The sequence below is a fragment of the Chaetura pelagica genome, unplaced genomic scaffold (assembly GCF_000747805.2).
Source record: "Chaetura pelagica isolate M959 unplaced genomic scaffold, ChaPel_1.0 scaffold103, whole genome shotgun sequence".
NCBI lineage: Eukaryota > Metazoa > Chordata > Aves > Apodiformes > Apodidae > Chaetura > Chaetura pelagica.
Window position 1 is genome coordinate 3982928 of NW_009953004.1, and position 11857 is coordinate 3994784.

The 11857-nt window shown below is 48.2% G+C and overlaps 1 protein-coding gene across 1 annotated transcript in view; it reads left to right on the forward strand.

Moving 5' to 3' along the window:
- LOC104387845 (hemicentin-2-like) overlaps positions 1-1551 on the forward strand; it is a 14189-nt gene extending 12638 nt beyond the window's left edge. The window contains exons 8-10 of the mRNA XM_009996638.1: positions 26-148; positions 426-447; positions 1356-1551. Coding sequence (XP_009994940.1) covers positions 26-148; positions 426-447; positions 1356-1551 — 341 coding nt within the window. The remainder of the gene's footprint in view (positions 1-25; positions 149-425; positions 448-1355) is intronic.
- Positions 1552-11857: the final 10306 nt, after the last annotated feature.

Below are 11857 nucleotides of genomic sequence, written 5' to 3' on the forward strand. Positions count from 1 at the left end.
CCCCTGTCACCCCGCTCTCCCCCAGGTGCCCCCCGGGCAGCCCCGTCCCTGCTCCTCGCCGCGCTGGGCGCCGCGGCCGGGGCGCTGCTGGTCGCGCTGCTGCTGCGGCGGTGGAAGAAGCGAAAGCGACGGGGACGAGACGGGGACGGTGAGTGACGGGGACACGGCGGAGGGCAGCCCCGGTCCGAGGGTACGGGCCGGACTGGAAAGCTCCATCACCCCTCACTTCCGCTTCTCCCCCACCTCTTTCTCCTCCGTCTTCCCTCTCCCCTGCTCCAATCCCAGCCCCAGCTGGTCTCTTCTAGGAAGATCCAGGGTGGGGAGAGTTATTCCTGAAGGTGGGAATGTCTGGGAATAGCTGTGGTTTTTTTCTTGTGACACATAAAACATGCTGATGTGTATCTTTGATTCTGCTTTTTCTCCAGAACCTCTCTATGAAGTTGCTTTGTGAGTATAATTTTTCACCCAGGACGTTAAGAAGACTTTGAAGGCATAGCAGTGATGCCTGTTTCCAAAAAGCCTCTTTGCTCAGCCAAAGGTTCCTTTGAGTGGCGGGGGGAGGACCTGGGTACCCTGACAGTCCATTCAGTTTGCAGCACCAGGATGCTACCAGCGCAGGGCAGGAGGTGCCGAGGGGAGGTCTGTTCTGTCTGGGCTGGAATGAGAGAGATTCTGGATCCTTCCCTCTGCCCTGCAGATGCTCTCTGTAGTAAACTGCTGTCTTTAGTAAATTCCACCATTATTTCACATCACAAAGGTCAGGAATTCTCAGCTCTTCCCTTGACATAAGTTCCTTTTATACATGCCTTTTTCTGTAAGGAGCACATCGTAGTGCTTATCCAAGGATTACTGGGTGCAATTCCTCTGTTTACCGTTACACAAATGTATCTACTGCCTTGTCCTAATTTCAGCCTTTAAACACTTCATAATATTTTCCCCTTCAGGGACATGCCTGAGCCATCTGTAGCCTCACACGGTGCCATTTTTCCCAATTACCACGGGTAGTTACTTGCTAAAGGCTAGACAGTCTGCGGGTAACATTTGAGTATAATGCGATAATGTAATGAGATTTTATGGTATCAATGTTAACTATGAACTTTAGTGTAACTGCTTATTGTTTCTTTTTGTTACTTGTCTGTACTTAGTTGTTACTTTATTTGTGTTGTTACTTGTTATTTGTTTCTTTTTGTTACTTTCTAGTGTCTTTCAGAGCTTCCCAGACCTTCACTATATAAATGTAAATGTTGCTGTTCCACATATTTAGTGCTTGTCTTGTCTTTGACAAAGATGTAAATCTTAATTACTTCTGAATTCTGATTTTGTTGTCCCTCTCAACAACGTCTCTGTTGTTGCAGCCACAGCACTGACACAAGGTTGGAAGGTGATGTGGAGGTCCCTGTGAAGAGCCTGCACCAGGAGACAAAGCCTGAAACACCCAATGACACGTCCACTGTGAAAGACAGACCCTCCAGCGTGTGCAGCCAGAAAAGTCCTGAGTATGAGAACCTTGTGAACGCAATGGAACTGGAATATGACATAGAAACAATGTAGTAGAGTACCAGATTTTTCACATGAGCAGCCATGCAGGGCTGCAGATACTGAGTGGTGAACTTTACTAAAAGAAACTCTTCTTCCTGTCTGCCTTCTGCCCTGATCAATATAGTGGCCTCACTGCTTTCTGCATAACCTCCTTGTCAGTTTGGCAAGTGAGGCCCTGCCCACTGGTGCAGGCCCCTCAGCCAAGTGGTTGTCTACCTACTTTCACAGAGCAAATCATTCCTGAGCAGCTTGAAGGACTAAGGTTAGGGCAAGTGGATCTGAAGGAGCAGAAACACTCTGCTTTTAGCCTGCAAACCAAGGTGTAGCTGGTGCAATGCTTCTGGCCAGTGACAGCAACAAGATGCACCTACAAGTGCATGGTGCCCTGTTGAGACATCCCAGACTGTGAGGGGCCAGGGGCTGTGCTGGAAATGGACTTTACAGCTCAGTGAATACTGGTGGTACATCCTGCTTGCCCTTGAGTCTTTTTTGTTTCAGCAAGATAAATGGACCGTGGGGGGAGGGGGGCAGGGGTGGCCTGGGAATGTGATTTTTTTGCTGCCAGACTGGAGTGCATTGGTAGCGGAAGAGGGAATATGCCTGTAGGTGATGAGCCTCTAAATACCACCCTCTAGTTTCCTCCTGGAAAAGTAGAACTGGTGCTGAAGAAAATGTTAGTAGTTTATTTCTACAGTGTGGGGGCCACAGGCATAATAAAATAGAAGGAAATTTGAGGCATTTGAAGTAATGACTGTGCAAGGGACTGAGTCAATCTGTCTGGTTACATCAGATATATTAATTTTTTTACATATGTTATTATGGGGATGCTCTGAGCACTCATGTATACTGTGTCTTGAAAAGTGCTTGATTAGTACAATGTATTTACTTTTCCAGCACAAATACAAAAGGCTTCAAAGGATCTTGTTGTGTGTGAATTCTGACTTCCTTGGTATTTCACCATCAGTGCTTTCATTTTTCTGTTGCTTGTAAATTTATTCTTTTTCTCAGCCTTCTGGTTTAATTCTGCAGAACAGGCAGGGGTAGAGTCGTAGCCATGGTTTGACTTGGAAGTTTGGCTTGAGTTTCCCTTTAAAGAGGAGAGGACAGGAGAAAGGCATCCAATCATCCCACATCAGACTCCTCACATGAATCCACCTCACCACAGCCCCCCCAAGCTTGTTGTCAAGGTCTTGGTGCTGCCTCTACATGCAAAGTCACAAACCTGCAGCCACCTCCTGCTGCAGTGACAGCCCAGTAAGACACAGGACACCAAACAGTGACAACATCAGACTGAGGCCTGGAGTCACTGGAAAACCCTCATTTAAGTGTCTTGGTTAGAAGCATCACTGCTTGAGCTGGGCACATTTAAGGCTGAAGCTTTGCCATTAGCACCTTTCTTCCAGATGCTTCAACTAGTTCTAGTTTACTTAGGAACTGATCCCTCACAGCAGGCTGTAATGCGTTATGGTACCAACTTGCTGTCAGAGGTTGGAAGAACTCTGAGGATGTCTCAAAAGCAGCAGGGTTGTGTGCTCAGCTGCTCCTGCCCTCAGCTGCAGAGTGTTGCCTGCAGTAGGAGCTGTTGCTCAACAGCCTGGTTTCCTTCCTCGTTGTTAATCATTTGCACCTTACATGTACTGGTGGTGATGGGGTGCTGCTGCCCGGCTCTGCCCTGGCTTCCTGACGCTTCCAGGAAGTGTCTCTCTGTCCTAGGGCTTAGCAGGGAGTGGGGATGTCACCTGGCTTTAGCAAAGGAAATGTGTAGGGATAGTGATGGGCTTTTATTAAAAAGAGTCAGTGCAGCCAGGGAGGGTAGGGGGAAGCAGATGAGCCTCAGGGCACGCAAGCTCTCCCTCTTGGCACTGACCTAGACATGCATGGCTTTTGTCTCCACTGCCTGGCTCATCCCTTCCCAGGTCAGCAGCCTAATAGCGGGTTCATGTAGCTTAGCACTGGGAAGAAGAGCCTCGCCTTTACCTTTAGTGCTCTGAATTTCAATGACTTTTTTTTTTTTTTCAGGATGTGTGATGGTTACCAGGCAAGTTCAGAGAGAGAAGTCTCCTGCCTGCACTAGGAAGGTTTCATAAAAACAGCAATGGCCACGCAGGGATGCAGTGCCAGGCTGCTGCGCTTCCTGGGGAGGCAGGCAGAGGCAGGCCTGTCCTGGTGCTGCCTGTCCTGGTGCTGCCTGTCCCAGGCCGAGCACTGGGCTCTGAACTCATGCATTGGTGATGTCCCCTCAGACCTGGCAGCTCCCCATCCTGACTGGAGAGGAGCAGAGCTGCACCCTGGCTGAGGAAGAGCAGTACAGGGACCATCTGAAATTCATGTGAGGGCCTCTGGTGCTTTGCAGCCGGGGAGAGGGAATTCATTCCATGGACACTCCCAGGGGTCAGGGCAGCAGCAGCCCATGTCAGCAGTCCCAGCAATGAGGGAAAACAGAGCTGCAGCCCTGCTCCCAGAGGGCAGAAGTGTGTGGTGCAAGGTTGGTGCTGCATGGGAAGGGAACTGAAAGCTTCTCAGCTTCCCCATCCTCACCTCAGCACATCCAGGCCCAAAACACAGGACATGGCATTCTCTTCCCTCCTGCCCCTCCCCCCAACAAGTGCCATCCTCATTCATTTTCAATCAGCCTAGTGTTTTATGAAAGATTTCCTGCCATGATGAGCTCCCAGCACCAAGTTCTATCACTGACTATAATAACAGTGACATGACTTCTTGAACATTTGATTCCTCCAAGCACTGACCTGCTCTGAGGAAATCCTCAGAAGACCTGAAGCCTGGGAAAAGCTGCAGAGGAAGAAGGCAACAGGAGTTAAGATGGGGATAGCAGATGCCCCAGCTGAAGCAGACAGGATGCACCTCATGTTGTCATCGCCTCCAGTTTGGGCAGCAAAATGGCTTTGGTCATAAGCAGCAGAACAGTAGAAACACAAAAAGCCTCTCTCCAATGCTGTTGTTTCGCCCTGTGTAGCAAGTGTGGGATTATTTTATTTTTTTTATTTATACTTTTTGCATGTTTGGTACCTGTTGGAAACAGAACATTCTTCTGAAAGTCACAGAGAGGTTTCCTGTGTTGTATCACCATCAAAAAAGATAACTTCTCCTTTCCTTGTGCTGGTCACTCACCGGGTGACACGACTCATCCACTGGGTGCCAGCAGCGAAGGGAAACCTCAGCTTCCGCTCTGAAACTTCACAGCCTCCAAACCCCTGCTATTTCTAGTGGCCATCACAATGTCATGAGACTTGCAGCTCTCCTTGCTTCAGAGCAACTGAAGCACATACAGTGGAGGGGCCCTGCTGCATTTTACACTTGCCGGGTTTGCCATGGCCTCAGAGCCCTTCTGAACTTGCCATTCCCAACAGGGAGGGAGAGGAAGTCTCAGAGAAATTTGTCCCACCATAATTTGGTAATTGTTCTTCTAAGTGAGGAAGGGGTTATCTTTCTTCTCCTTCCCCCCAGTCATCTATAAAGAACGGGGGCAGGGGATGTCTTTTAAAAAGCAGAGGGGTAATCTCGACTGAAAGTAAAAACTGGAAATGCATGAGAAACCAGTGATAGAGAGGATAAAAGAACACTTGTCTAGCTGAGGTGCAGAAGAGTTTAGGTCTGTTGAACCCCTAAGGTTTGGGATGGCAGAAAGGGTTGGGGTTGACACAGCTGCCTCCTACATTAAGGATCCACAGGGGACAAAACAAACCCTGAAATAATAGAGTTTGTTCTCTTTTGAAGCTGACCTCAGTGATAAATATCAGTGTGATGTTTGTGAGTCATGAGTAGGTTCTTGAGAGAGACCATGGGAGCGTGAGTCATAAGGAGTAGGACCATGTTTGTCCAGAAAGGCACAATAAGCCCCACAGATCAGACCTATTCAAAAAGCAGAACACAATCTGCTTAGGCAAGGAGATACATTCCTTGGTCCCAGCTTTGTACAAACCCCAACTTCTTCAAAAAATATTTAGCAAGAAATAGTTGCAACAAAACCTCCAAAAGCTTAGTAGTACAGTTTATTGATATTCTTAAATATTGAAAAAATTGCTGCTGCTGGTGGTGATGGTCCTAGACCAAGTCAGTAGGGTCTTGGTATTTTTCTTTGTTTCTGAGTTTTCAACATTAAATGCTTTCGGAGACTTTGATTTGTCCAGCTGGGCCGGGCACTCCCCCACCCAGAGATATCTCAAGCTGCAGATCTGATATGCTACAAGCAAGTTATTAAAAATGCTTACCAATCATTAGATCTTCAAGTGGGATGATTTCGAGGGAATTACTTGAACTAAAGAGCAGAAATGCAAGAAAAGCAGTAGGCAACCTCGCTGCAAGTGCTGACTAGGAACAACCATCTGAAAACAAGTTGGCTTCTCCAAACAAGGCTTCAAGAAGCAAAGGACTCCATGGCCTAATTTTAAAACAGATTGAGCAAACATGCATTTTTCACTGGCTAATGGGATACAGGGCAGCCTCATTAATTTGTACTCCAATTTCCAATTTAAAAAAAGAAAAATCTCTACATATCCAAAGAAAATATTCTGTTCTATGGTAATGCTGACCTTACCCACAGTGTTGTGATTGCAGTTGCCAGAATTCTTGTTACCTGAGCAAGTAATTAATTAACAGATGGCTAGTTAATGCTGTGAAGGAGAACAGTATTGCCTTTAGCTGCCAAGAATAAGGAGCCAGGGCCAAGTTCTCTGCTTCCACAATGCAGAAGAGCTGCACCAGCAGTGTTTCTGTGCAGGCTTGCTGTGCGGAGGACTACCCAGGCAGGTACTTCTGAAATTGGGCTGGGAGGGAAACCTGGCATCACATGGCAAGAGTACAGCACTCAGAGATGGTCAGGATGCTCAACACCTCACTGGGCTTTTGGAGAGGAGCAGGATCCCACCAGGAAGGCTTCTGCCCAAGAAGGAGGAAGGAGGAGGTGCCCTTGTCACGTTGCTCAGCAGGTGCCTCACTTGGGGTATTTGACAAACTGACACTCTGCACACTGAGTGTCGAACTCAGCTTGTCAAATACACGCAGTGCTGCACTGCAGCTCTCACTGGGCATCCAGGGCTCCTGGCTGGAGTGCCATCCTGGGCAAATGGAGACAGAAAGGAAGCTGCTGTTAACCTCAGAGGCTTTATCTAGTTAGCAAACCCCATCTTTATCCCTCCTGTATCTTCCCCTCCAATGCTTTTCTTTGAGTAAGTGGGAACCACATGAGCAGACAGCCTTCTGCTGGGGAAAGTGTCCACTCAGTTAATTCAAAGACTGAAGGTCTGTGGAGCTGAAAATGATGCTGAGAGCTGCAGACTGACCTTCTGCCTTAGATATATGGCCACACCAGTAGCTTGAAATACTGACCAAGTGTCCATACAAGCACTCAGCCATGCCATTCAGGTACAACATCAGGAAGATCAAAGTCCCTCTAGACATACAATGTCTAGACAAAGACCCAGGGAATTGATCATGAGAGAGCAATTTTGCATTGGATACAGATAAGGGCACAATAATCTCACAGGCTTTTCACAGCTTTCATTTTTAACCTCCTAAATTTAAACAACTTATTCAGGCTTCTCACAGTTAACATCTTCTACTTGCGTCGTTGTTGTAATTTGGCTTTCAAGTGGTCACACACACCCAGGTGTCCTGGAATCACAAGGTACTTCAGCCAAGTGCATCATTCTAGATGTGTGACTATTTCAGTTGTAACCTGTCTGACTGATCCCAAAGAACACAGGACGGGGCCTCCATATTTAACACAGGTTGGTGGCTCCATGCATGCCAAACTCCAAATTTGTATTGGCAGAAACAGGCTCAGGATGTTGCACTGCAGGGCAGAATTGCTGCAAGGATCATGATGCTACATGAAAACCAAACTGCTACACAGGGAACAACTAACTTCTTTGGGACTGAAGTGAAACTTCCCCTTCCAGTGTCAAACCAACCCCCTCCTGCTTCATTTCCAGCACAATGAAAAAGCCTCTCCTGCAATAAATGGAGCTCTCCACCCCCATGCTCTGACATAATACAGCCTTTAACACACAAGACACACACATACACTCTTCCTTTGCACAAAGACCAAAAGATGCTGTTGGTTCCCCCTATTCTTTTATCAAGAGTGAGCATTACATGCAGAAATGCACTTAAAGAAAATTAAGTAACTAAATATACACAGGACAAGATATTGCTAAGTATTACTGTGATCTACATTCTTCCTGGATGTTGATTGTCCAGAATTTCAGTCTAAAAACAGATTTTAAATTCTGATACTGTACAACTCTCCTGGAAAAATTCACAATGGTTCCTAAACCCCTTCTGTGTGACACTATTTAAATATCATTCATAGTCTCTGCAGGCCAGGCCCAGGCACAGCCAAGATTTAAACCATGATGATTTTAGTTTCTTCCCCCTGCCCTCCAATGAGCCCTTCGGTGTGATGTAGATAGGGAACAGTTCTTTGTTCTGGCTCCTAATTCAGACTGGATTTCAACTATGGTAGATAAAAGAAGTATGTTGAAATGGATAAAAGCAGCACGTGTGTTTTGTGAGCATTAGAAAACAGTGTTAACAAGCTGATTGAAGATCAGCCTGGCAAAAGATTTACTGGTTCAAGCACAATTAAAATGGATTTCTGTGATCCCTCTGAAGGTCTTGTACCACTATAGTGATGCTGTCTGCAGCAGGCAGGCACTAGTCCTGGGAGAGGGGTGCCAAGCTGCCTTGGGGGATCTGCCCCTTCCCAGCATTTTGTCACCATTGTTTTCATGTAGCCAAGGCTCTGGGTTAACCTTTCTTAATCCAAATACTCTGATTTGTGCATTTTAGCAACAGAATGGTCATAGACACCTGCGTCCTTGCCTCAAGTCTGTCTGTTGGTGAGATGGCCAAATGCCTTCCCTGTGCAACTCTGGTGTATCGTGAAAAATAAAGGGTTTTTTTAACAAGCTCTGAATGTTTTAGATAGTTGTTGCTGATGTTAATAAAGCAGGGATATGCTTTCTCTACCAGATAATGATAGTTAGACACTGCACATTACAGCAAAGGGGTAAAAGAAAAATGGACCTGTCATTCCCAAAAGGACTCTCCACATGAGTGTATGACGGGGAGGCCACACTGAAGAAAGCCTGAGCAGGCTTTTCAGCAGGTACTGTTCAGCCCAGCCTTCCCTCAACTTCAGTGCTGATTTCTAACCATGGAAGATCTGGCCTTGAGAGAGGTGGAGAAAGGAAAAAAGAATACAGCACTGCTTCTGCAGTTGCAGCTTAAAATAATCCCTCTATGTGGCTTTCTGAGGGGAACAACAGCTACTTGAAATCTTGCTGTGAGCAGCAGATAAGAGGAGGGCACACCGTGGAGATAGTTCTATCAGCAGATGGGAATGGAGCTTGCTACCCCACCCTGACATGATTGTATCTGATCTGAATGGATTTGTCATTGTCAGAGTTTCTGGTTTCAAGTTGAAGAGGGTATTTCCAAGTAGAAACTCAGTGTTATAAAACAGACTGAGCAATCAACTGCATGCTCTGAGGGGAAAACAGAGCTCTTTCTGCATTCTTCAGTCAGTCCCTTATTGAAGTCATAAAATGCCCCCCTCCAAGCCACGTGTCACCTCTCAGGTATTTTTACAAGGCTGTTGGACTGGTCTGCAACATGTGATGAAAATGAACAAAATGAACAAAACAGTAAAATTATTGGAGAGACTTGACTCTAAACCTAATTACAGCATGCATAAAAGTGTGCCTGCATGGTCTTAACATGCCAAGCAGCAGTGCTTCAAAACAGAGGCTGCACCCCAGATTTTGCAGAATTTGAACAGGAATCAAGGCCATCTCCATTTTCCACATACTGAAACCCAAATGGCAGCCTGGATTGAAAGCAAGAATCCCCACAGATCTGTGGGCAACAGGGTCTGCTTAAATGCTGGCCATCAGTAATCTTGAGGTGTGCTTCTCCTGGGAGCTGGAAGCCTTTGGTATAACAAAGTCAGACTCACATGAGGCTGTGCTCGTGGCAGGCAGCCACTGGATGTTGTCCTGCTCCAGAGAACATCTTCTTGTGCTCCCAGCCCTGCAGCTGACACTGGGACGTTAATAAAGCTGGGAGCTTTGCCTGACAAATATCAGAATATTTGGCTCAGTAAGGTTAACCTCAGCTATCAGGCAGGCTTTAGCAAAGCCCCAAGGACTTGCTTTGTCGCAGGCAAGCTGGGCCATACACCCCAGCATAGCTCTCTGTAGCACATCTGCTGACTTGGATGAGACAGTTAATACCAAAACAGAGCAAGAGGCCAAATGGTGCAACCAGTTACTTAATAACTCCTACTCATTAGCTGTCAGGAGCCCAAGCAGCTCTGTGGATGCCAGCTCTGCTTCAGGGAGGAACTTCAGGCTAAGGAGCTATTGCTGCTGCCAAGGCCATGCTCTGCTTTCCGAGAGGGCTCATGTGCAAACGGGCTATCTCAGCAGCATTTCAAACCACTTGCTTCCCAGCACAAGCTGTGCAACAGCCTGTGTGACACCTTTATCCCTGCGCTCATTAAAACCAGGATGTGATGGCCCTCTGTCTCTAGAGTGACTGAGAGTTCCCTTGCCACCTCACCTTGGGCTTCTAGCTGTCTTTGGGCTACAGTTTACCAGGCAGTGTGGTGAGCAGCTGCTCCATCCTCAGGAAAGCTCCTGGAAACCACGATCCTGCACATACAGCAGTTATCCCAGCTTTGAAGAGGATCCAAGTGAGAGAAAGCCAAAAGTGCTCCAGAGAGGACTGTCCCTGAGTAACTATGGGAAGAAACAAAAACAGCCACATGTTCCCAGCACTGCCATCTGTGCAGCATCCCCATCCCAACCCTGAAGCCCTCTGGACACTGATTTTTTTTCATCACTTTTGTCATAAGACTAAAAGCCACCCCTCTGGGCTCAGCCCAAGCTGGATGTCCCCTCTGCCTAGCCTCCTTTGTGATAAACTTCTACTCTATCTTGTCCTACCAGTTCCAGCTTACCCTTCAAATTCACTCCAAAATGGGTAAAACATAATTCCTCCCATCCTGAAACAGGGGTTCAGGCCCTGAACCCTGGGCAGACTTTCCAAGAGCACACAGAAGCAAACTTGCTCTGGGAGGACCCAGAGGTCAGGCCAGCCCTCCTGGGCAAAGCTGTGGGAGCAGGTAGACCTGGTGGCAGATGTGCCAGAATGCTGAAACCATCACCTCACAGCTCATCCAAAAGCACCCGGGAAGGGCCCAATAAACACCCCAATACCTGCAGACCACTGGCCACACACCCTCCCACAGCCCCCAGCCTCTGTTCCACCACACCAGACTCTGTCCCCAAAGCTGCTCCCACCCCAAGCCCAAGGGGAGGGAAGGGGGTGCACTAAACCTTTTTTCTGCCATGCTGGAGCCATCAGGACAGCGTGAAAAGGAGCTGAAGAACACAGGCTGGGGCACTGGCACTCTCTGGTAAAACCCTCCTTCATCCCACAACTTCCCCTGCTCTGTGTGTGCTGTCTCATCTATGACTAATTTAGATAAAAATCTCCCTCCTAACAGCAACTCATCTGCAGTGTGTGCGTGCAAGCCAGGGCAGCAGGCTCACATGCAGCCCAGCACCCAGCAGGGCAGCACACACGTTGCTGTTGGAATTAATGGTAACTCATCCTCATGGATGGATCTCAGTCCCTGGCTGGGATCAGCAGTGTTTCCATCCCCCCATCCACCCTCACCAAAGCACAGCCGTCCAAAGCCACTGCACTGCACCTGAAGGGAGATACCAAAAAGCTCTTCTGGCTCAGGCAGGTGAGGGGACACAGACAAAATCCAAGCTAGCTTTGGTCCTCCCAAAGCTCAAGCTGGGGTGGGAGGGCAGCTCTCTGCATTGCCAGGAACATGGACACCCCACGGGTTGGTGTCCCAGCCCCTGTGGTCCCCTGGGACCCCCTGGAGGAGACATGGGATGTCATGCCTGGGGGATTGTTCCTCCCCTGTCCCCAGCCACCCCTTCTGCTGGGCAGGACAGGATGGAGATTGAAACCTACCATGCTGGGCCAACCTGGCCTGAGGAAGCTGGGCAGTGGTGTGGGACTGGCACGGCGTGGGGCTGGCAGTGGGGCCAGCATGGCGTGGGGCGGCAGCAGGGTCTGTGCAGGAGGAGTGCGGTGGGGGCACAGCCCAGCCACACAGCTTGTTTTTGAAGGGGCCGCTCCTCCTTGAGAGGAAGCTGCAAATGGGGAAGATAAGGCTGAGGTTAGATAACAGGAAATGTCTGGATGTGAGTGACAACACATCCAGGTTGTGAAAGCAGCGCTCCTCATCCTGCTGCCGGCGTGCAAAGCTCAG